At 35.5% G+C, this 25,069-nt stretch overlaps 1 protein-coding gene across 2 annotated transcripts; it reads left to right on the top strand.

Annotated features, from left to right (window-relative positions):
• Positions 1 to 33: 33 nt before the first annotated feature.
• Positions 34 to 22,043, top strand: LOC102579151 (DNA damage-binding protein 1). 2 transcript variants are annotated; one of them, XM_006359038.2, is made up of 19 exons: positions 34 to 232; positions 557 to 605; positions 5,122 to 5,181; positions 5,298 to 5,389; positions 5,920 to 5,971; positions 6,136 to 6,198; positions 6,321 to 6,370; positions 7,649 to 7,724; positions 8,033 to 8,242; positions 8,416 to 8,522; positions 8,652 to 8,760; positions 8,941 to 9,141; positions 9,231 to 9,446; positions 13,641 to 13,751; positions 16,750 to 17,025; positions 19,155 to 19,429; positions 19,786 to 20,137; positions 20,846 to 21,133; positions 21,282 to 22,043. In XM_006359038.2, the coding sequence occupies exons 1-19, from the start codon at positions 129 to 131 to the stop codon at positions 21,861 to 21,863; spliced, it is 3,273 nt and encodes a 1,090-aa protein (XP_006359100.1). In that variant the 5' UTR covers positions 34 to 128; the 3' UTR covers positions 21,864 to 22,043. The 2 variants fall into 2 exon arrangements, with proteins under 2 accessions (XP_006359100.1, XP_006359099.1); XM_006359037.2 differs by having other exon boundaries at positions 5,107 to 5,181.
• The last annotated feature ends 3,026 nt before the right edge of the window (positions 22,044 to 25,069 follow it).

Genomic DNA, 25,069 nt, shown 5'->3' with positions numbered 1-25,069 from the left:
ATATATATATATATATATATATATATGCTGTGTCTCGCTTTCCCCCATTTGTTTTTTCTATTTTCAAGTGATTCAACTGAAACAAGTTTTAGGGTTTGTAGGTATAGCGGGAAGAGAGAAGATACAAGATGAGTGTATGGAACTACGTGGTTACGGCTCACAAGCCAACAAATGTTACACATTCCTGTGTTGGCAATTTCACTGGTCCTCAAGAGCTCAATCTTATCATTGCGTATGCCCTTCTTTTCTTCCCTCTCTTTCTCATGAACTTTAATTTGCACTCAGATTGTTTCTTTCTTGCTCTACTTGTTTCTGGATTTTGGCTTTGTTGTTACTATTTGGGGTTTTCCTGATTTTTCCATAACTGGTTCAGTCCATTGTTAGCATAGGAGCAGTAAATTTGTTATTTATTATTTACAATCCATAGTTATAGTTGGCACTGATAATTACTCCTGCAGAGCATTTTTTTATTATTATTCTATTATTTAATTATTGATTTTTTCGTGTGAAAATTGGTTAATAATGACAACTTTTTTCTCAATTTGATTTTTATTAGGAAATGTACTCGAATCGAGATTCATTTACTCACTCCCCAAGGTTTACAGGTGAACATGTTTTCCATCTTTGTTTGCCTGACATGCATCTTTAAGTTTTTGAAGCAATTACTCATATTTTGGGCATAATTTGTTCAATTCTGACATTTGTTTTTAATAGTAGCTTAGAAGGCTTGTAATGGAAGGTTAATTCTGATCTCTTTTGGTTCGGAAAAAGAAAGAAAAATGAATGAGATCAACAATTCTTGTTAAAAGATGATACCAATAGTTGATAGAAAATCAGTTGGATCACTTAACCCTTATGTGGTAACTGTGGTGTCCAGGCCCACCTCGACTGCCACAAAATACTTGTTATCTCTCGGCAACACAAGTACCGGAGAACTCTATCCACCAAGGTTTGGACTGATGGAAAAAAATCGCTAGTGTTTTTGCCTCTGCTGGAATTCGAACCTAAGATTTCATGGTTTTCAAACAACTTCATTGACCACTAGATCACACCTTTGGATTCTTTTGAATCATTTAAATTTGAAAAGGCAAATCATGATTAGCCTAATTGAATGCATAAACCCGAAAGAGTAAAGTTGCAGTATTGGATCTCTCTCTACATTTGATATCTATTCTAGTCATAATCTACATGGTCAGTACATGTGCCTTTTTAGTTGAGAATAATTCTAGAAATTGCATGATAAGGGTTTATTTTTCATACATTATAGGACATCGTCACCACCACCCTCAGAGATAATGAGGTGGTTTTCGATACCTTTGGCTCAAGAAAAAGTAGTCCAAAGCAGTCTAGAAAAGAAGTAATGGAAGTACAAAAAATAATAGGTGGTAACATAACAATACTTGGGTTTGATGCACTTGAACCGAGGGTCTTTTGAAACAGCCTCTCTACCTCCACGTGGTAGTGGTAAAGTTTGCTTACACTCTACTTTCCTCAAACCCTACTTAGTAGGATTTCATTGGGTATGTTATTGTAACCGAACAATACTACAACAAAAGAATACGATAGTCAAAGTACAAGAAAGAACAAATAGCAACCGAAATCGAAGACAAGAAACTACAAGAGTAATACTATACTAGTTTGGACGAACAACAAGACAATGCACTCCTACCTACAAACTTTCTACCTTGATTTGTGTCCTTCACAATCTATTTAAGGTCATGTCTTCGATAAGTTGAAATCATGTCACGTCCTATTGAATCACCTCTCTCAATACTTTTTTGATCTACCTTTACTTCTCTTGAAATCATCTATAACTAACCTTTCACACCTCTGTACTGAGGCATCCATGCATCTTCTCATCACATGCCTTAACCATCTCAACCTTACTTTCCACATCTTGTCCTCCACAGAAGCTATTCCCACCTTGTTTTAGATATCCTAGTTTCTAGTCACATTTCTCCTTGTATGCTCACACATCCATCACAACATCCTCATCTCCACCACTTCCATCTTTTGAATGTGAGATATCTTGATGGGTCGATACTTCGTTGTTATAACATAGTTGGTCTAACCACCACTCTGTAGAACTTGACTTGTAAGTTTTGGTGGCACCTTCTATCACAAGGGTCATTTAGAAGGTGGGGACATCTCTTATGATTTACCTAGGTTGCTTCTAGGAGTGTCAGTTAAAGATTGCTCAATATGCGATTGAAGAAGTAGAGGAAAGGTCATGATTACAATAAAGATATTTGTCCAAAGGAAGCGAGGAGGTATTGATCAAGAGCATGTTTAGTATTATGACATATTATGTGTCAATGGATGCACCTGTTATTGGCTCCAAAAATTGGTTTTTCGATGAAACTTTTTGTGCGAAACAAAGGATGAGACAATAGATTCACCTAGCAAATTTTCGCAATAAAGTATGAAGGCTTCACTATGAAGGAATCCAGGGTCTCCAACAAAACACGCTTATTAAAATGGCTTAGGGGATCCAACAATGAGTTGCTTGCGGGTCTTCAACAACACACTTACTAAAATGGCTTAGTGGATCCAATAATGAGTTGCAGGCTTATTAGGGAATAGTAATTGCATAATAAGATATCCAAGAGGGGTTGATGGTGTTGGAGGTGTGACACCACCATGTTGCCTTATTGCTGCAGTGTAGGGAGAAACATTATTAAAGAATTTTGTGCGACATCATTTTTAAAGTGAGATGGAAACATATTTCTCAGAAAAAGTTAGATGGAAACAGGCTCAATGTATGAAAGTGTAGGTGTTGTAGAGAAGATCCTCAGTGACGCCTTCTCGTGCTATATGTCATATGAAGTTAGAAAGCTATGACAGTTGCTCAAATACACAAGTAGAAGATCGTGAAATTGTTTAAGAATGAGATTCAGGCAAAACTTGTTTAAAAACTTACACTTTTTCTGTGAGGAAAACATCATATCATTGCACAAAGGCTCTTAGAATTAGAAGGAGAGGGGAAGTTTTTTACTTTAAATGATGGAGCCCTTCTACCACAAAGGCACAAACTACCAAGAGAAGAGGATACGTTTAAGCTCTGAGGAAGGTATGTTTTGTGTTTCACTTGGCTAGCAGCAAAGAGACTCATTCTTACGGTTAAACAATTGGTTATATTGTACAGATGATTGGAAGGAAATGTTGATCACTTCTTGCAACTCAATTATGGTAGAAAATATTAGATCTTTTTGGATAAAGTGAGTAAATCCAGAACATTTATCAGTATAATGATGTTCTCATATTTGTTTGTGATTGCGAAATTTATCCTCTATATTCAAAATTTGTCACGAACAAATTTCTGGCACCCATTCCTACTAAGAAACCGAAAGAACTATAGTGAAGAATGTGATATTCACTTTGTTTGACATAGTTAGACTTCTCCTAAAGTTTAAGGAAAACAAGGAAGACTTCGGAGGACTTTTAAAATGCGTAGCCTTAACCCTAGACACTTCAAATGATTTCAAGTCCTATAGTTCGAGATATATCCGTTTCCTTAAATCAAACCTTCCAATGGTTGTTACCAATTCAAGATCTTGATCCTGGTTGGATTTTGTTAACTGAAATAATCACATAGATTTGGTATCTACTCATTGAATCAAGGAAAGGACATTGGGTTAAAGAGATGGAAGAGACTAGAGGAGTTCTAGATGATATATAGAGGAATTTTCCAGTGTTATGGTAGGCAAGAACAGAGAACTTGCTAGCTAACCCTATTTGTGCATGATTTCTTAATGACCAATCACAAATCATTGGTCCTGGCAACAGAGAACCGTTGAACATTGACATGGCTATGGAAGTGCAAAAAGAAGAGGAGCATGCATTAGATCCAAAAGTCGAGAGGTTACCAACAAAATTTGATGCCTTAATTTTCTCAGAGGGTCCAAATGAGCATCCTCTCATGCATGGGGATCTACATAATATTGATTGATTCTTGACTCCATTTCTCTCCAAGGTAGCAAGCTATGCAATTTTCAAATGTCAATGAAGTGTTGCAAGGATAGGGTGAAGAGTTTTCTGTAAAAGGAGCCAACTAGGGAGAGTTTGAGCCTCTATTTAGTTACAAACCATGTAGTGCCTCTATATGATGGATCTTGGCAAGAATGTGTGAACAAAAGACTTCTCAACAACATATGTCTATAATAGAGTTAAATCTGTTATCTGTATGAACATTGCTGTTGATATATTTTGTTGAAGATATTCTTTGATCTCCATGCTTAATTTAGGGGTACGTGGATTTGAGTTGTCAAAGAAATTTCATGTACTTACCCAAATTTGCATGTATACTCAATTAACAGCTGAACATGGAGATGGTTAAGCTTCATAAAGTTCCAAGGGAAATAACTTCAGATCATGGCTTAACGTTTGGTAGTTTCTTTAGGAGGATTTCTTGGGGAAAGTTACAGAGTTACAACTAAGAAGTGGGATGTAGTTTAATCATATGCTAAAATTACTTTTGTCCTGAAGAAGCTCTATAAGAAGTTAGAGAAATACAACTTTGAGCCTGGTGAATAGTGTCGACAATCATGGGTGTTGCTGATCCTATTCCATTTGTGGAACATTTAACCATTTAATGCAGAATTTCATCTTCCATTGAATCGCTTGATTTTGAGTTCTACGGCTTGAAACGTGTTCATCTACTGAAACCAGGTCATGCTATCACTGTTTCCGCATCAAGATTTTGATGTTGGTCGGTTGATTCCTTGTTAACTCAAAGAATCATATCAATTAGTGCAACTATATGGTACCATGTTCTAGATTTTATATTAGTTTTAACTCTGTCATAGTTCAATTTGGTATTTAGGTAATTTGTTTGTTTACTAATGTTCCTTATTTCCATTAGCCTAAAGTCCTCAGCCTTTTATATTAAAAGTTTTTTGTTATGCTTTTTTTTCTTTTCGTGCGCTTTTAAATCACCCGTATTTTACTTCAAAAAAAAAAATCACCCATATTTTTATTGTCCATTTCTTTTTTTTTTCCTGTTAAATGTAAGAATTAGTGATTCTCATTCTTCGCTGTCCTGATCTTGATTAAGATAGCAAGTGTTTTTCGGTTTTTAGAATATTACAAAATATGAGTGCAGTTTAGTGCATTTGTCTGCAGCCAATGTTAGATGTGCCGATATATGGGAGAATCGCGACACTTGAGCTTTTCCGTCCTCACGTAAGTTGACATCTTTGCATTCTGTAGTTCATTTTTATCCTGCAAAATATACTGGACACAAGAAAAAAATTTCTTTTTCCATGTCAGTTTTTCATGTTCCCTGGGTATCCTGGCAGGGTGAAACACAAGATCTTCTCTTCATCGCAACAGAGCGATATAAATTCTGTGTCCTTCAATGGGACACTGAGGCATCTGAAGTTATCACAAGGTAAGTCTGCAAAACTACAATGCCTAATTTTTATGTAGAAGTTTCTTTTCATAAAAATAAATCTGACAATCCATTGAATAGATTTTCAGTTTCAGATTTAAAACATATGTATATAGAACTATATCCTCCTACTTATCAAAGAAAAAAGAAAAAGAATAGTGCCAACTTGCTTGGGATTGAGCTTAGTTGTACTGTAATGCATGAATCTTGGTGCAGTGCTTCATCTTTATAGCTATTTCATAGAAGCCTTGATAGTTTGTTTTCTCTCTGCAAAAACTTCCTCAAAAGTTGTCCATGAAAATGTCATTGTTTATTCACAATATATCTTCTTGCAAATCAAAGCCAGAAGTGGTCTAGCCTTATGTGTCTTATGTTTTTGCTAGTTGCTGAAGGTTTTTTTATTTTTATTTTCATTACTCCTAGCAGAATGTATGCCTATCATTTGCTGACCTCCATATCTTTTGTAGTCGGTGTATATATTTTGTTTCTCAAACTCAAAACTTCCCCTCTTTTGGTGTTCTCATATGTAGAGCAATGGGAGATGTGTCAGACCGAATAGGCCGTCCCACAGATAATGGTCAGGTATTATTTTCTTGAGATGCCCTTAAATATTATTGTAATTTAAAGGAATAAAATGATATTATGTTTTTTTTTGTTTATTTCCCATTCGGTCAATGAGATTTTCTGTATTGTATTCAATATCCTGTTTTACATTTGCTGCTTGCCCTTTTTCTCTCTTTTGGTAGATTGGTATAATTGATCCAGACTGCAGATTGATCGGGCTGCATCTTTATGATGGACTATTTAAGGTACCATCTTACAAGACTCAAAAAATTGGCTACTTGGTCTTTGTTTCATCTGTTAACTGAATTATCTTTTGTGGTGGTTTCTTTATGTTTGCAAAAGATTCTCATGGACTTCATTTCAATAGGTTATTCCATTTGATAACAAAGGCCAACTGAAGGAAGCTTTTAACATCAGGTATCCTTAGATCTTTTCAAGATTGTGAAGATAGCTTATCTGCAATTTCCTTCTAAAATTAGTAATGTCTTCTATTTGTTGCTAGAGATTTTCTAGCCTGTGTGCCAATTTGCTTTTCTTGACCTACACCATTTCTGTATCACCCACCTAATTGCTAAATGATCCTTTCTATCATTAAATTATAATGGATAAGGCCTGTGTGATTGGGACGAGTATGCATGGATGTGCATTTCTAGGAGCAAACAAAGAAAAAAGAACAATTGTGAAATTAGTTTTGAAATATGAGATCAATGCTAAATATGTGACAATTATCCAAGTAGGGGCTGCACTCCAATCGGCCAATTAGTGTAAATCATAGGAGACAAGCGCTTAAGTTCCAGGAGAGAAAAAATAGGCGATTTTGCACCCAAGGGTGTGGCCTAGTGGTTAATGAAGCTATTCAAATCCTAGTGGAGGAGAAAAAACACCGGGTGATTTCTTCCCATCTTCCTAAGCTATGGTGGTCAGAGTTACTCAGTACCTGGGCTGGTGGGAGGCAGCAGACTAGCTGGTATAAGGTAGATTAGTCGAGGTGCACACATATTTTCCCATACACCACCGTCATATAGAAATATAATTTCTTCTATTTTTCCTCAGCTTTTGTTCGGCAAAGTCATCGTGTCGTAGCCTGGTAGCTTCCTTGGTGGAAAGTACAAGGTATAGGGGAGTAGTTAAGGTGAGCGTGAGTTTGTCTGAAAATTATAGGTATCAAAAGAAATTCCAGGTCATGACCTCAGCAAGTAGACTTGTAGAGACCAATTGTTCATTGCCCTTTACCAGAACAATTTATAGCGATCTTCCTTCTTATATATGCTGTTATTCCAAATTCATTTGTTTTTGTTCTGTAACCTTGTTAACTTGATGATGTAGATGAAAACTTCAAAGGATTTCTGGACTGCTGTTTTTCATTTTCTGGATATTTATTGCTGCACTTTGTTTTCTCTTTCCTTAGTTCTCCTAAGTAAGAAAGTAAAATTCTTTCTGTATTATCATTTCGTGTGGTTTGGTCTTGGGCAGGCCTATAAATACCAAACAATGTGACCTCATTTTGTGTTTCAGTTTACCTACACGTCTCTTGCTTGTGATTGATTATCTGAATTATGTTCCTAAGAAGTGTATCCTACACTTTATGTAGGAAGATTGCTGATTAGGTCTGAATCTGTTTCAGCAGGGAACCTCACTTTGTTATTTATGGGAGCCATTCTTCTTTGACCGATAGTTCATTTTATTTTTTTTCAGGCTCGAGGAGCTTCAAGTTTTAGATATTAAATTCTTGTATGGTTGCCCGAAGCCTACAATTGTTGTTCTATATCAGGTTTGTGATCCTCAAAATAATGTTGACATAATGCGTAATTTACCTTCTCCATTCTTTCTAATTATGGCGGAAAATTGTTCTTTCAGCATGGGGAATGTTACTGGCGCCTTAGAGTCTTGGATTTGTTGTTAGCACTTAGTTATAGAATGAAGTTGTGCACGTCCTTTCAAAAATATGGATGGGGAGGGGTGGGGGGTTCTGAACCCACCAAAGGGCTTCATTTGCACAATTGCCATGGCGTTGTCTTCTTTCTGTTTAAATTACTTCATTCTGATGCTAGTTCTGGACCTTTTATGTTTGATTGGCAGGATAACAAGGATGCCCGACATGTCAAAACATATGAGGTGTCCTTGAAAGATAAAGATTTTATTGAAGGTCCATGGGCTCAGAATAATCTTGATAATGGAGCTTCTTTGCTAATACCAGTACCTCCGCCACTGTGTGGTGTATTGATTATTGGAGAAGAAACCATCGTTTATTGCAGCGCTTCAGCTTTTAAGGCTATCCCAATTAGACCTGTAAGCACATGTACAACTTACTAATTTTCCAGTCTTCTTGTACAACCACCCCACCAGCTTCTTTGACCTGAATAAGCCTTTTAAAAACTTTAAACTAGATGTTGTCAAAGATGCTGTTAATTAAATACATGAATGAGATTTTGTCTTACAAATGCTTTATTTGTTCCTTCAAGTCTATCACAAGAGCATATGGGCGGGTTGATGCTGATGGTTCTCGATATTTGCTTGGGGATCATAATGGGCTTCTTCACCTACTTGTTATCACTCATGAGAAGGAGAAGTGCGTCAGCATTTTCTAGACTGTCATTTCTACTTTAGCTGAGTTGCTGGGAATGAAATCCTCTCTTGTACCTTTGCCTGGTTGCTGGAATTAAAATGTTTAATGTGGATTATTAATCTGTTTTTCCAGAGTTACCGGACTTAAAATTGAGCTACTGGGAGAAACTTCTATTGCATCAACCATATCATACCTAGACAATGCTTTTGTCTTCATTGGCTCAAGCTATGGAGATTCACAGGTACTTTAAACTGTTGAATGCATCTTGGTGCAATAAGTTGGTTTTTAGAGCTTCCTTATTGTATTTTCCATACAGTAGCCTTTGATTCGTTGGAACTTTGAAGTGTTAAATTTCAGTTGCCTATTTCTGCTGGTGCTTCATATTTCACAGTTCCACTAATATTTTTGAATTCACGTTTAGCTTGTAAAGCTCAATCTCCAGCCTGACACCAAAGGTTCTTATGTGGAAGTTCTAGAGAGATATGTCAATTTGGGACCTATTGTGGACTTCTGTGTTGTTGATCTGGAGAGGCAAGGTCAAGGTCAGGTTGTAACTTGCTCTGGAGCCTATAAGGATGGATCGCTTCGTATTGTTCGAAATGGAATTGGCATAAATGAACAGGTTTGTCATCTAATTTATTTTTGAGGGAATTCTTACTATGTATTCATATTGCTAGAATAACTTTATCTATATGTAATGCTCTTTCGTAGGCGTCTGTGGAACTACAAGGGATCAAAGGAATGTGGTCTCTTAGATCTGCTACTGATGATCCATATGACACATTCTTGGTTGTTAGCTTCATTAGTGAGACACGCGTTTTGGCTATGAACCTTGAGGATGAGCTGGAAGAAACTGAGATAGAAGGCTTCAATTCTCAAGTCCAGACCTTGTTTTGTCATGATGCTGTATACAACCAGCTTGTTCAGGTATGCCCTGCATTGAGTAGACATTTTTCCGAGTGTAAGAATTTTTTTTAATTTGTCGACTTATCAGCTAGATGTAAGTTTGCAAGTGTTCAGTGTATGCCATTCTGAACAATGTAATTGTAAGAGAATAAAAATGTAACGCATAAATAGAACTAGATTTTTTGATTCTATAAATTTCCCTGACTTTCTCTCACTGGGTGGATGAGGACAATATGGAGTAATTAGCTATTTGCTACTACTGATGAAACATTCTGCCAAATGAGAAGGATTGGCAAGCTGTTTTAAGAGCTAAACGGACTTGGTATGACAAAATTGGAAGGAACAGAATTAAATAAAAAAGAAGATAGGGGTCATCAAAAAAAAAAAAAAAGAAAAGGGGTTTCAAAAAAAAAAAAAAAGAAGATAGGGGTCATCAAAAAAAAAAAAAAAAAGAAAAGGGGTTTCAAAAAAAAAAAAAAAGAAAAGGGGTTTCAAAAAAAAAAAAAAAAAAAGAAGATAGGGGTCATCAAAAAAAAAAAAAAAGAAGATAGGGGTCACAAAAAAAAAAAAAAAGAAGATAGGGTCTTTCACACTGACAGTGGGCAGCATGACTTATCCTTGATCCCACCACTGGTTGCACTTTTTAGGTCTATGGGTTTCATAACAATCCTACAGATAGGATTCTTATCTACCTCCAGGTAATGAATATGAAACACATTTATGATTAGATCAAAAGTGTGATTCGATATTGATCTATTTGGGGGATTATATACTTTAGGGTCTGTATGGAATGGGCTCTTTCACACTGACAGCAGGCAAAATGACTTACCCTACCAATGGTTGCATTTTTAGGAGGTCTTTATTGTTTTCATAACGATCCTACATATAAGATTCTTATCTACTTCCAGGTAATGAATATGAGACATATTTATGATTAGATCAAAATTGTGATGATAATATAAATCTGTTTGGGGAATTATTTTCTTTAGGGTCTACATGGAATTGGTATGTTCTAACCTTTTCTTTTAGGATTGTTTGGTGTTACTTTTCAAGTATGAAATGCTCAGAAGTGGATTACAAAATCTATAACTTTTAAGTAGCCATCTGCAGGAAGATGATTTCTTCTCCATACAGATAATAGGTTAAACAAAAGGTCTGCATTGATCACATTGTGAAACTAATTCTTTCCTTCTCTAGATTTCGATGGTCTCCACTAGTGCTTGGTACTCTTTCGAGTTTGTTATGTGCATCTGTAAAATAGTTTTGAAGATTTGTTAAGTCCTTCCACTATGATACTATCTCAAAATCATAGAAGTTAGAAATGAGAAAATATTAGGATGGAATCATCTTCCTTCAATATCTTCTCTTTCTGGTTTGTTATGTGCATCCTGTAAAATAGTTTTAAAGATTTGTCAAGTCCTTCCAGTTCCACTATGATATTAGATCAAAATCACAGAAGTTAGAAATGAGAAAATATTAGGACAGAAGCATCTTCCTTCAATATCCTTCTCTTTTCGGTTAAATAATGCCACTTTTGTGGCTTTAATTCCTAAGAAAGTGGGAGCTGAGGAACTGACAGATTTTAGACAGTCTAATAGGTGGAGTATACAAGATCATTGCTAAACTGTTGGCAGAAAGGTTAAAGAAGGTGCTACACAGGATTGTAGACAGCCAACAAATGACATTCATAAAAGGTAGACAAATAATGGATGCAGTGTTGATAGCAAATGAATGTGTTGAGTCTAGACAGAGAAGCAAGTGCCCTGGAATTCTATGCAAGCTTGATATACAGAAGGCCTATGACCATTTAAACTGGAATTTCTTACTACTTATGATGCAAAGGATGGGTTTTGGAGCCAAATGGATCAGATGGGTGAAATTTTGCATAAACACAGTCAAGTTTTCTATTTTAGTTAATAGAACTCCTAGTGGCTTCTTTTCATCCCAAAGGGGACTGAGACAAGGTGACCCCCTGTCACCCTTTTTATTCATCTTAGCCATGGAAGGTTTGAGTAACCTAATTCACACAACAAAGGTGAAGGGTTGGGTAAGGGGATTTAGGGTGGACAACAGTGCACAAAGTGGCTTGGAGATCACCCATCTGCATTACTCTTATTTTTTGTGAAGCAGTGACAGAGCAAATGTTGATCCTAAGAGTAATATTCATCATCTTTGAAGCAGTCTCTTGATTACACATCAATTGGGGGAAGAGTTTCATTTATCCCATAAATGAAGTGGCTCAGGTGGATAGCCTGGCAGGGGTTTTGGGTGGTAGAGTAGGGGAGCTACCAATCGTATACCTAGGTATGCCATTGCGGGGAAAGAGCAAATCAATAGGGATCTGAAATGGAGTGATAGAAAAATGTGAAAAGAAGCTAACCAACTGGAAGAGCCAATATCTGTCTAGGGGAGGTAGATTAACAATGGTTAATAGTGTGCTAGATGCAATACCTGCTTATATGATGTCTGTGTTCCCAGCACCAGACAAGGTCATACAGAGGATAGATGCTTTGAGAAGAAACTTCTTTTGGCAGGGAAATGAAGATAAAAAGAAGTTCCATCTAGTCAAGTGGGAAGAGGTCATAAAAAATAAGAAAGAGGGGGACTGGGGATCAGGAACATGAAAAAACAAAACAAAAGCCTAATGTTAAAATGGCTTTGGAAGTTTATGACAGGAGAGAATATGCTATGGAGAGAGGTGATCAGGGCAAAATATGAAATGGAGAATAGGTGGATGACAAAGATGGTAACTACACCATATGGATGTGGTATCTGGAGATCTGTAAGAAATCTTTGGCCTCTGTTTCTTTCCAGAATCAGATTCCAGGTGGGTAATGGAATGAAGGTGTCATTTTGGGAGGACAAATGGATAGCCCAAAGAACCCTGAAACAATTATTCCCAATTATTCCCAGACTTATATACACTAAGCCTTCAACAAAATGCAACTGTGGCTGAAATGTGGACAGGACAGGGGTGGAACTTACATCTTAGGAGGAATCTAAATGATTGGGAGATGGGAAACATAGTGGCCTTCCATGATACAATGGCACAATTTAGTAATCTGACTAGGGAAGAAGACAAGGTTGTGTGGAAGATTGGCAGCAAAGGGGCATTCAGTGTCAAGTCAGCCTACAAAAATTTTAATCACTCAAATTCAAATGATAGGATGGAGCTCTGGCCATGGCAGATGATATGGAGATCTAAAATCCCATACAAGTTAAACTGTTTCACATGGTTAGTAGCAAAGGAAGCAGTGACACAAGAAAATATAAAGAAGAGGAAGTTCCAACTGTGCTCAAGATGCTACTTATGTGAGGAACAGGCAGAGACAGTCAACCATCTCTTTTGCATTGCAAATGGACAGATCAATTATGGAGAATATTCAGCAGCCTTAGGAAGATCACTTGGGTGAAACCAAGAAACAAGTACAACTCCTAAATTGTTGGATCAATGTTGGCAATACTACAATTAAGGAGGAGAGATGGAAGATTGTCCCAGCTTGTATATGGTGGACAGTGTGGAAAGAAAGGAATCAAAGATGTTTTGAGGGCAAGAAGAACAATTTGCAGAATTTCAAGATGAATTGTATAGCTCTTTATTATTTTTGGTGTAAACAGAAAGTTTTAGTACAGGCAGAAGAACTTTTTGATGTTTTAGACTATTTGTGACAAACAACACGGATGGAGTCTGTTTAGATTGTAATACTTTTGGAAGGGGGGCTACTTTGATGTAGTATACCTGTGGATAAATAGAAGAAAAAGTTACCATTCTCAAAAAAAAAAAAAGTTGCCAGCTTGTGTGGCTAAATTTTGTCAAAGCTCTTATGTGTGTCATCTTTTACATCTTTCTTAAGTTGTAAAGTGTCCTGTTATGCTATTATGTGCTTCGGTTGGATGAGAAGAGACAGTATCTTTGCTGGAACAAATATATTGGTTTTGTAGAGTCATGTTTGAGATTGTCAATCACTGTTACTGCTTTGTTACTGCTATTATGTCCTTATTCAGCTTCATACTGTTAAAATTGAGAAACCAGAATCTTCCATTACCTTTTGCTCTGCATTACTTTGGTAGACTAGTAACTAATGATGGTACACTGATTGCTTAGGGTATAACGTTTTCATTAACCATCTGCAGCTAGCTCCTTTTATATGTATGGGTGAACTCTATTCATAATAATATATGTATTTAAGGACAGTTGCACATAATGCCATGCAGGTTACTTCAAATTCTGTTAGACTGGTCAGTTCTACCTCTAGAGATCTGAAAAACGAATGGTTTGCCCCAGCCGGCTACTCGGTCAATGTTGCAACTGCTAATGCCACTCAGGTTTACCTCTTGCATTCATTCAGGACTTTATAATAGCTTGAGACGTGCAACAGACTGTTGATGATTAATTTTTGAAAAAATGTTGAATAGCTTTATATATCATGGTTGTGAAGTTTTTCTGCCTCCAAAAAGAGATAAAAACTGACTACGATAATGACAGATGTTGTTGGTTGTGACACACTTGTGGCGATAGGATACAGATCCCAATGCACAACTACGCAATTTTTAAGTTATGTAGTTTCCAAATTTTATTCCTTGGCACATAAGTCTCATTTTCTTTGTTGGTACTAAGGAGTCGTTTGGTAGAGTGTATAAGAATAATGCTAAATAGAGTATTAGTAATGCTTACATTAATAACACAGATTATTTCTTATGCATTGTTTGGTTTGGTGTGTTAAAAATAGTATGCACTGCATAGAAATATTTATTTACAAAGATACCCTTCACAATTATGGTGGAAAAGATGTAAAAAGTTACCCCCAAGGCCTAGCGCAAGTGGCAAAAGGTGGAGGATTTGTGGCTTAGGTCGCAGGTTCAAGCCCCACACCATGCAAAGCGAAGCTTGGTATTTAAGTGGAGAAGGGTAGAGGGGCAGGCCCATTATCCACTGAGTTTAGAAGGCTGTGATTGGTCCAAAGGGCGGGTCATAGACGGATTTCTCGGTTATAAAAAAAAAAAAAAGATGTAAATTTTTTTGAGGGGAATGAGGTCTTTAACCATGCTAATGCATGCATTAAAACCCCCTGCATTACTAATACCTAGAAACCCATGGTATTAGTAATACACACCTCGACACACCAATCCATGGTATTAGTACAACGAAACATTAGTTATACATAACATGAAAATTTTTACCAAACAAGGTCTTACTAAAACACAAAGTAAATGCATGCATTATTTTTGATAATCCACTCTACCAAACAACCCCTAAGTTTTCTTTTTTTCTGAGATAGCAACAGTTGTGCATATGTGAACAAAGCAATACATAGGTTGTACATAAACCAGATTTACAATAGGACAAAAGGGAGAAAACAGATCAAATGTCCTAGCAAAAGCCTAGGATATGGATATCTATGATTGAAACAATATCTTCTAAGTAAATCTGTTTACCAGTAATTTTGGGAGCGTGAAGTGAGAAAAAGCGACAAGGCCCTGGTTTGCTTGAAGTGTGGAGTAAATCGCTCACTTCATTGAGAATGAAGCACAATTTAAAAGAAAAGAGACCAAAATAAATAGAGACAATATCTACCCGCAAATGTTCAAATTAAAAACTAAAAAGTAGATATCACAAAATCTTCCATAAACAATAGGACAAACAAAATCAAAGCTATTAATGGTTCAATGTCTAATTCTCTTTCCTCTACAAGATTTTGACAATCTTGTGTTCCTCCACTGTCATTATATTGTTCATCATCTTCTTCAACTCCATCATTATCTTCTTCCACTTCATCAACTAGAGACTTGAAGCTACTTTTCCCCCTCCTATGTAAGCTGGAAGTATCCCCCCTTAAACCATAATAGTTCTCCTCAACCCCACTTGTATCTGCAGAAGCACCCCAAGTGAAATCAGAATCTCTCTCAAAAATTGCTCCATCATCATGATGATTCTCAGGGACTCTGGTTACCCATTCATAAGCATCATCTATATTGTCCAAAAGAATTGGATCAATTACATTGTGAGTGTCTTAATGACGGCTTAATGTTCTATTGTATTTTATGAACACAAGGTCATTGAGGCGCTTTAGGGTTAATGTATTCCTCTTCTTGGTATGAATCTGCAAATCAGTTGTGGCAAGTAATTAGTAGAAGTGTTGTCAAAAGCAAAAAGCGAAAAGAAGCTCTAAGATTTATTGGGGCCTTAAAGCTCAAATAAAGCACATACTTTAATTGAAAAAAAGGCTCAAAGGGAGAAAAAAATACAAATATATATGTTTAGTCCAAGACTAATAAATACAAGGATGACAAAAAATGGACAACATTTACGATAAAATGAAAAGTACCTTGGCAAGGAAAAGTATGTCTTAGAACTTTGATGACGACATTGAACCACAAATTAAGCGAGGTGAAGCATTCAACACGTCTTGATCCTCACTTCAAGGCTTAAGCGCATCTTTAACAACATTGATTAGTAGAAGTTAAGACATAGATGACTTTAGTTTCTTAAACAAGAAAGAGTTGTGATTTGCTTAACTATATAAAGCATAATGTGCAAGAGATAGGTTGTTTTAGATATCTCAGCAATATAGTTTATGAAACCTCGAGTAAATAGTACTACTATGTAAAAGTTATGGAGATTTTTTTTTTATGACAAGGAAAAATCCACAGCCGCTGCCCTTTTGGTGCGCATAGGCACAGGGTAAAACCCCGCTCCTATGCAATACCTCGCGAACCACATAGGAGAGGTAACCCGCACTAGGCAAGCCCAGTGTGACGAGCTCTGCCCAGAAGGCAAACCCCTTGCTTTCGCTTGCAAGGGGTTTCGAACTCAAGACCTCCAATATGGAAGTCCCAAGCCCAAACCACTGGGCCACTAGTCCGGGTTACCTCAGAGATAGAGCCATTAGGCGAGAAAAAACAACCTAGTTAGTGCACTAACTCAAACCTAGTTCTTGCACGAAATGTCCTGCTAACATAGGAGCACTCCTACTAAGAAATGGAAGAGCAAATTTCTTTCTGTTCGACGACACAATGCCTCACCTGCCCTCTGCTACACATCTCTTTCGTTCGCCCTAGACCCACCCACCAAATGGAACTCCACCCCGAAGGGTAAAAGTTATGGAGAATTTGAAAGACTTAAATAGTAAAATCACTTAATAAAATGATTGTAACTTTTTTAGATTACTCAATTTAGAACCAATTGAACCACGGACACCTTAGGATGTTTGTTGGAAACTATAGTTTTTTTTTTCCCAGGTCATGGTTTACCTTTGTTATTTGCAAGGTTTGTCACTCCATCTTCTGCCGATTAGCTCATGTGCTGTTATTTTTTATATTACAGGTACTATTGGCTACTGGGGGTGGCCATCTGGTATACCTAGAAATTGGTGATGGGGTGTTGAATGAAGTAAAATATGCCAAGTTGGATTATGACATCTCGTGCCTGGACATAAATCCAATTGGTGAAAATCCAAACTACAGTCCCATTGCAGCAGTTGGAATGTGGACAGACATAAGTGTCAGGATATATTCACTTCCCGACTTGAATCTCATTACAAAGGAACAGCTAGGAGGGGAGATTATTCCTCGTTCTGTTCTGATGTGTTCCTTCGAAGGGGTATGTTCTCTTATCTTTATAGTGACCTTGTATCTGTGCTTCAACTATCTGTTTTCTTTCGGGGAATGACAAGCAGGGTATTACGTTTCATTTCTGGGACTGTCCTGTGCAGAAACCAGGAAAACAATGGGTTGAAGGTGGGTTGCCCTGTGGTCTCTGATTGTGGGCTCTTTATGTTTTTTTTTTTTGGTAAAGCTAGGCGTATAGGCTTTCTTAGTAGGCTACCTTTAGAATGGAAACTAATTACTAAGTTCTGATAGTTTCAAAATTTATAGACTTATAACCAGATATGGTGATTGTTGGCACGTTTGTTAGTTGTGCTCTAGAATCACACTAGGTTTGTGTTAAAAAGGATAACTTGATAGTTCTTCTATTTCAGCTAGCCCCTCAAGCTAGACCAACTACTTTTGTTTCATTATTCATAATTCCTGTAGAATCTTTGTACTGTTGCCTAGTCCTCTTCGAAAATTGTCAAAATGGCTTCTGGTGTCGTTACTAGAATAGCCCTATTAACTCAGATATTGTTCCACCTACTTTTTCTCAATCAACCTTCCAGTCAAGGGCAAGAAATCATTTAGATTTCTATTTGTCCTTTGTTATGCGAATTTTGTGATTTTTACTTTCTAGAAAAAGAAGGTAAGCTAAGAAAGGAAAGGAAGAGTTTAAAAAGAGGGAAAAAGTTGCACTGGATTGCATCTTTTCAACACGCTAACCACCCTCTATTCCTAATGTATTCTTTTTTTTTCCTTTTTCCCTCTTAGCTGGACACTTTTCCACTTACATTTCTGTGTTCGTATGCTAATATAAATTTAAAAAAGACGCGATAATAGAAAATAATTTCCCTCACCTTTGATGCGATTACATACTTTCTAAATGACTTCCTGATGTATTTTGTTTTATATGGAATCTAGTGGATGTGGTTGATTGAGGTGAAAGTGTTATCTACGGAGCTAACCGAGAGGTAACAAAATTATAATCTCCTCTCCCACTCAACCCCTCCCTAGAAAAAAAGAAAGGAGACTGAAGGATGAGCTCGGGTTACTGTGTTTTTCCTTTCATAAAGATACTTGGCTGGATATATTATACTTAGTTTTTAGGCTTAAATAACTGCCTGAAAATTTCAAGTTCAACAGGCTCTCTTATCACTTTTTTTTCTTCTTTTTGATAAAAGTAATGAGATTTTGTTAATCAAGAGAAATCTACGACTACAAAGTAATGAGGTAGTGGTGTAAGGTCTGTGTAGATTCTACCCTCCCCAGACCCCACTCAGTGGGGTTTGTTGTTGTTGTAAGAGAAAGAAACACCCGTGTACGAGAAGTACACCAAAAAGTAGAAAACCTCACAAAAAGATATGGTTTTCTACAAACGATTTCTGATGTTGTATACATAGGAACCACTTGGGTGCACCAAAATGAAATAAGGATAAGAGGCTATTCCTCAAATGTACAAAATTGGTTTTTAGTTTTTACTATATAATTTTATATTATAGGAAAATACATTTTAGAAAAGCAAAGTAAAAGAACAGGAGTCACCGAATGATCCTTAAAATAAAGAAATGAAATAAATAAACTGTGTACCTTATGCTTTCCTTTCTCCCATTAGTATTTTATTTCCATTAACAGTACCTGCATTGTGAATAAAAGATAGTAAATAGGCCTGTGACTGTTTAAAAATCTTGCCCTGAAGGTACATCAAGACCTGAAGCGTTTATGATTGTAATATGGTTATCAAAAATATAAAAATAAATCAAGACCCGAAGGTGTTGTAATCAACAAGGGACGTTCATCGAACTGAACAGTAGAATTTTTGGAAGCCTAGATTATGTTACTTCCCAAGTTTGGGTACAGTTCATCTTTCATCAAACTGACTAGTGTAGTCAGATGACAAGAGTTAAGAGTAAGTATATGACAGCAGATTTGAATGACTGATACTTGATTAGGGTTTTGAATATATCAGACAATAGACATGAAATTTTTATGACAGCAGATTTGAATGACTGATACTTGATTAGAATTTTGAATTTCAGACAATAGCCATGAACATTTTTGTGCTTCCCGCCTCTAATCTAATATGTTCTTTTGCCTCTGTTTCTTTCCTTTTTTGGGGTTCTAAAACTCTCTCCCTTTCAGATATCTTATCTACTATGTGCTTTGGGAGATGGCCATCTCTTGAATTTTGTATTGAGCATGAGTACTGGTGAGCTGACAGATAGGAAAAAAGTATCTCTTGGGACACAGCCCATAACACTTCGTACATTCTCATCTAAAGATACTACACACGTCTTTGCTGCCTCCGATAGGCCCACAGTTATTTACAGCAGTAACAAGAAGCTGCTTTATAGCAATGTAAATCTAAAAGAAGTTAGTCATATGTGCCCATTCAATGTTGCAGCTTTTCCAGACAGGTAATTTGTTCCTTCCTTTTCTTCGGTTTTACTGGTAACATTGTGTCCTGTTGACTAATAGTTGAATGTGGCACTATATTGGTAATTTATATCTGTCTCTTAATTAGTTGTTCAATTACATTTTGAGCATGAACTGCTAGCTCAGCCCTCAGGCACCTATTACTGGTGTCGACATGTTAAAGAATTAAAATGTCTTCCATATTTTGTTGACAAGCTAATGTTAAGAGTTGATTTTTGCCATATCTTCCAAGTCTGTCGGAAGTATCTTTTTTTGTTGGTTGTAGTTTCATGATTTTTTTAATTAATTGGGTCCTATATTTTCTATGCCTAAGTAGTTATTTCTCTTTTGTCAACAGCCTTGCAATCGCTAAAGAAGGTGAGTTAACAATTGGCACTATTGATGAAATTCAAAAGCTTCACATCCGTTCAATACCCCTTGGGGAACATGCACGTCGCATCAGCCATCAAGAGCAGACCCGGACATTTGCTCTATGCAGTGTGAAGTATACTCAGTCAAATGCAGATGATCCTGAAATGCATTTTGTCCGCCTGTTAGATGATCAGACATTTGAGTTCATATCAACGTATCCCCTTGACCAATTTGAATATGGCTGTTCCATACTAAGCTGCTCCTTTTCTGATGATAGTAATGTGTATTATTGCATTGGAACTGCATATGTGATGCCAGAGGAAAATGAACCTACCAAGGTAAGTTTAATTGATAGAAGATTCTCTAATCATAAGGTTTGCTTAGATCCTGTGATTTGTAATGAACTATTGATTTCAGTAGTTTTTGGGTGTCGACCATAGTGTTTTCCTCGGAGTTCATCTGATGGAACTTTAACATCTGTCCTCACTTTGTCCCCTCTCTCTCTCTCTTGATTTTTGATGTTGCCTACATGGGGGTCTGGTAACTTGCGTCTTTGGTGATCTTTTATTGAGACTGTTTTGCAGTTTCAACTTGATTTTTGTATTCCTTTCTTAACTGAGATGTGATAACAAATATGGGATGGAGGGAGGACTGCATTGAAAACTGTATCAGATGATAATCTTTATGATTTGCTTGGGAGAGAGTGGACTTTAAAACATTAGTAGCTAGTTAAACTTGATTTTTGTATTCCTTGCTCAACTGAGATGTGATAACAAATATGGGATGGAGGGAGGGCTGCAATGAAAACTGTATCAGATGATAATCTTTATGATTTGCTTGGGAGAGAGTGGAGTTTAAATCATTAGTAGCTAGTTAAACAAATTAATCCTTTACAGGGAGCAAGTTGTAAATGGAAGCAATTTTGTTTCAAATCAAAACTGATAACTTGTAACTCGGGCCTTCAATTTAATGAAGTTAACTTTTTAATTCACTGATGTTCATTTTTATGGTTATTTAAGGTACTTTAATGATGAGTAAAATTGCAGGGCCGAATTTTAGTTTTTATAGTTGAAGATGGAAAGCTCCAACTAATTGCTGAGAAGGAAACTAAGGGAGCTGTCTACTCTCTAAATGCCTTCAATGGGAAACTGCTTGCTGCAATCAATCAGAAGATTCAATTGTACAAGTGGGCTTCGCGTGAGGATGGTGGCAGCCGAGAATTGCAGACAGAATGTGGACACCATGGTCATATATTAGCTCTTTATGTTCAAACGCGTGGGGATTTCATTGTTGTTGGTGATTTGATGAAATCCATTTCCCTGCTGATTTTCAAGGTACCTTTCAGTAGTAAATTCAGTGTTCTAATGCTTTAGATTTTAAAGCTACAACGTTACTCTTAATTCCTAGCTTCTTGTGATTAGCCTAATTTATCTTACTCAAGTAAGAAGTCATTGCTGACATTTACAATATCCTTCTGTTTAGCATGAAGAGGGTGCTATAGAAGAGCGAGCTCGAGACTATAATGCAAATTGGATGTCAGCTGTTGAGATTCTTGATGATGACATTTATCTTGGTGCTGAGAATAACTTTAACCTTTTCACGGTCAGGAAAAATAGTGAAGGTGCTACAGATGAGGAGCGCAGCCGTCTTGAAGTGGTTGGTGAATACCATCTTGGTGAATTTGTTAATAGGTTTAGACACGGTTCGCTTGTCATGCGACTACCAGATTCAGACGTTGGCCAGATACCCACCGTCATATTTGGCACAGTGAATGGTGTTATAGGGGTCATTGCATCGCTACCTCATGATCAATATTTATTTTTGGAAAAGCTGCAGACAAACTTACGGAAAGTGATAAAGGGTGTGGGAGGTCTGAGCCACGAGCAGTGGAGGTCGTTTTACAATGAGAAGAAAACTGTAGATGCTAAAAACTTTCTTGATGGAGATTTGATTGAATCATTCCTAGATCTTAGCAGGAATCGGATGGAAGAGATTTCTAAAGCAATGTCAGTTCCAGTTGAGGAACTAATGAAGAGAGTGGAAGAGTTGACAAGGTTGCATTAGTTAAATCTTTAATGGTCTCAACTCTGTAATATTTCACATTTCTTCCTTAATTTTTTTTCTTCTTTTTCTTCTGTGAGGTTGTGATACAAGTTCTTATCCTTATATCTGTACTTATCATCTCATATATTTTTAGTAGCTGTTGAATTTTTATTTTAAGTTGAAAAAGAATCATTTGCAAACCCAAGTGTCCAGGACTCTTGCAATTTTTTGGCTCCCATTTTAATTGTATTCTATGGAGTTGATTGCACGAATTGCCCTTAAATGGTCTGTTATGGTCTTTAATTTTGCAACTGAATTTATACCTTGTGAGAGCATAAGTTCTTGAGAAACGTAAGTCATGGGTTATATTATGATGTGAAAATATATATTAATTCTCTATCATATTACAAAGAAAAAAAGGAAAAGTTTGACGTCAAGAATGATTGATTGACAAGACAAACTTTGTACTTTACAGAGAGAGGTAGTCAAATCTACACTTTAAACTAAAAAGTGAAGTAGATGTACTGTCTAAGCTAAAAGTAATTAGACCTATCAATCTCTATCACACATAATTCAGTCTCCTAAATTCATCTCATTTTCTTTTGTATTTTTATTTCATCATCTCCCTATACCATCCTCTTTTTCCTTCCTCACAAAAAATTGTCATTACTTATTTCTTAGCTAAAATATTGATAAAATTATATTTGTCTTTTTCTATTCCTTTATAAATTAGCATTAATATTTCTTTACAGTATAGTATCTGTGAAACAAATTTGATAAAATAAAATAACAGGTTGTGAACCATCATTTGTGTGAGATCAAAGTTATTTCTCATGGGACACATTTTAAAGAATAATTGCGTAAATAAATAAAATCAAGCTATTTATATATATATATACTAGTTTCACGGGTTGCACGTGTGTATCGTATAAATAATATACGATGTTGTCAAATAGAATTAATATTACTAAATGAATATTTTTGTAAATAATTATATTTGAAAGAACCTATGACAAATTCTTTGAAATGATTAATACATATTGACATAGAATTAGCTGTATTTTGAGATCAAAATAACCAGATATCATTGAAACATTTCTAAATACATTCATTCAAAGGTTAAATATAATGAGAAAGTGACATTTCTTTAATAGTATTAATTTACTTCACTCAATTTTGTAAACAAATCTAAGCGACAAAATTTTAAAAAAATATCCATACAAAAATTGTCACCTAGCCTTTCCTCTTGAGGTTATGAACATAAATGATGGACATCATTTAAGTATATTTTTTCTCTTAAATATTCATACTTGAAATTTAGTATGTGCATGACACTAATAAGGATTACCAAAAACATTTCAATAATTTATCTTTATACGTAATCTATCTTTTACGAAATATTAGTACTCAATTAATATTTGAGTATGACTGTCATAGAGAGGTAATTTTACAAAAATAAAGGGTACTTTGTTGTTATAACGAATGATGGTCAAATAGAGGTTTGAGTGAATGCAAAATATTTCGCTTGACCAATACTTTGTTTTATATATATCAGTAGCATAATTTTATGTCAATATATGAACAACATCGCATTTGGTAAAAAATATTTCATTTCTTTAAGTTTCTACCTTATCTTTATAGAATTGTAGTCTTCTCCTTTTTTTCTGCCGCATACATATTATATAGTTGTTGTCTAATGAAAGTATCTAATATCTTATAGAAGTTGTATCGTGATATAAAATATTAAACTTTTTTCAATAATAAAAATTAATTGATGAATAAAAGTTAAAGTATTATTTATAGAATCTTTAATTTGATTTAAGATTATTTTATGATGGGAAATGGGTTTGAAAAATACTTCAACTTTGGCCGAAATTGTTGTTACGATACCAAACTTTATGGATGACCTTTTACCACCCTGCACTATTTAATAGTGTATTTTAAAGGTATATTTGGTCAAATATACTTTTAAGTCAGTTTTTGACTTCTAAAAGTGTTTGAAAAATATTTTTAAAATAAGGAAAAAATTCTAAAATATATTCGAACTTTGACCGAAATTGCTGTAACAATATCGAACTTTGGAAATGACTTTTCACCCCCTGCACTATTTAATAGTGTAGGGGGGTAAAAGGTGCTTTCCAAAGTTCAGTATTGTAACAACAATTTCGGCCAAAGTTCGGATATATTTCAGACTTTTTTCCCTTTTATGATCAATCACTATTTCTTATCTATTTTTATACAACTAGCAAGGAGTGTATCTTGTGACATAACATTTTCTCAAATTAAAATGAACACAAAATAACAGGAAATTCATACATAAATAATTTCATATTCAAACTCAATATAAATATAAAAAATAAAAAATAAATGGAACAATACATAATCAATGAATAATAAGACGAAAATATATGTTCATGCTATACTAACTATAGTGTTCCATTTGATTGAAATATCTTGCCACCAACACTTTACTTTCTCCGTTCATTGTTTCTTACATATCTATTAAAAAATAATTATTATCATGACTATATTATCATATTAAGTAAAAGTGAAAAACTATTTTCTGAAATAGTGGATTATACATCAAAACTAATAATTCAATGGACAACGTTGATGCCCGTTATTTTAGCAAAATTAGAAAGAAACTCCTTAGTTTGAGGGTAAAAGAATAAAAAATAAAAAAATAAATAAGAAATATCTTACCCAAATCATGTGACTTTTTTCATATTTGTTTATTATTATAGTCTTTTCCACAGCTTTTCGTCATTGTTAACTCATGAAAATCAAAAGAAAAAATACGAGTGTGAATTGATGAAAGATTTGCTACAATTTCTTCTCCGACTCTTTCTTATTTGGTACCTCGAATTTCGTTGAATATTGAACTTAATCAACTGTTGCAATTAACCCTTGAGATTTTTTTAAGAAGAGTAGAAAACATAAATAAATAAATAAAAGCGTAGTATAAAAGTGAGAGGAAACTCCTCTATTTATAGCTTGTTGGGATATATACTATTAACCATGTGTTAAGAAATAATATTTATTATAGAATAAATATTTGCTCAATTTTAATAGATCATATATTCGTTTATGGTGTCTATTTACTTATATAGTAGATGATTTAGTGTGTAGAGTTTTAGCTTATACACAGAGGATTAAATCATCGGTTCTTATAAGTATAAAGATTTTTGTTCACAATCTAGGATGGAAATTGGACATGCCATCGGTAC

Source organism: Solanum tuberosum, unplaced genomic scaffold (assembly GCF_000226075.1).
Source record: "Solanum tuberosum cultivar DM 1-3 516 R44 unplaced genomic scaffold, SolTub_3.0 scf00287, whole genome shotgun sequence".
NCBI lineage: Eukaryota > Viridiplantae > Streptophyta > Magnoliopsida > Solanales > Solanaceae > Solanum > Solanum tuberosum.
Note: the sequence above shows the minus strand (reverse complement) of the source record. Positions and strands in the feature narration are given on the sequence as shown.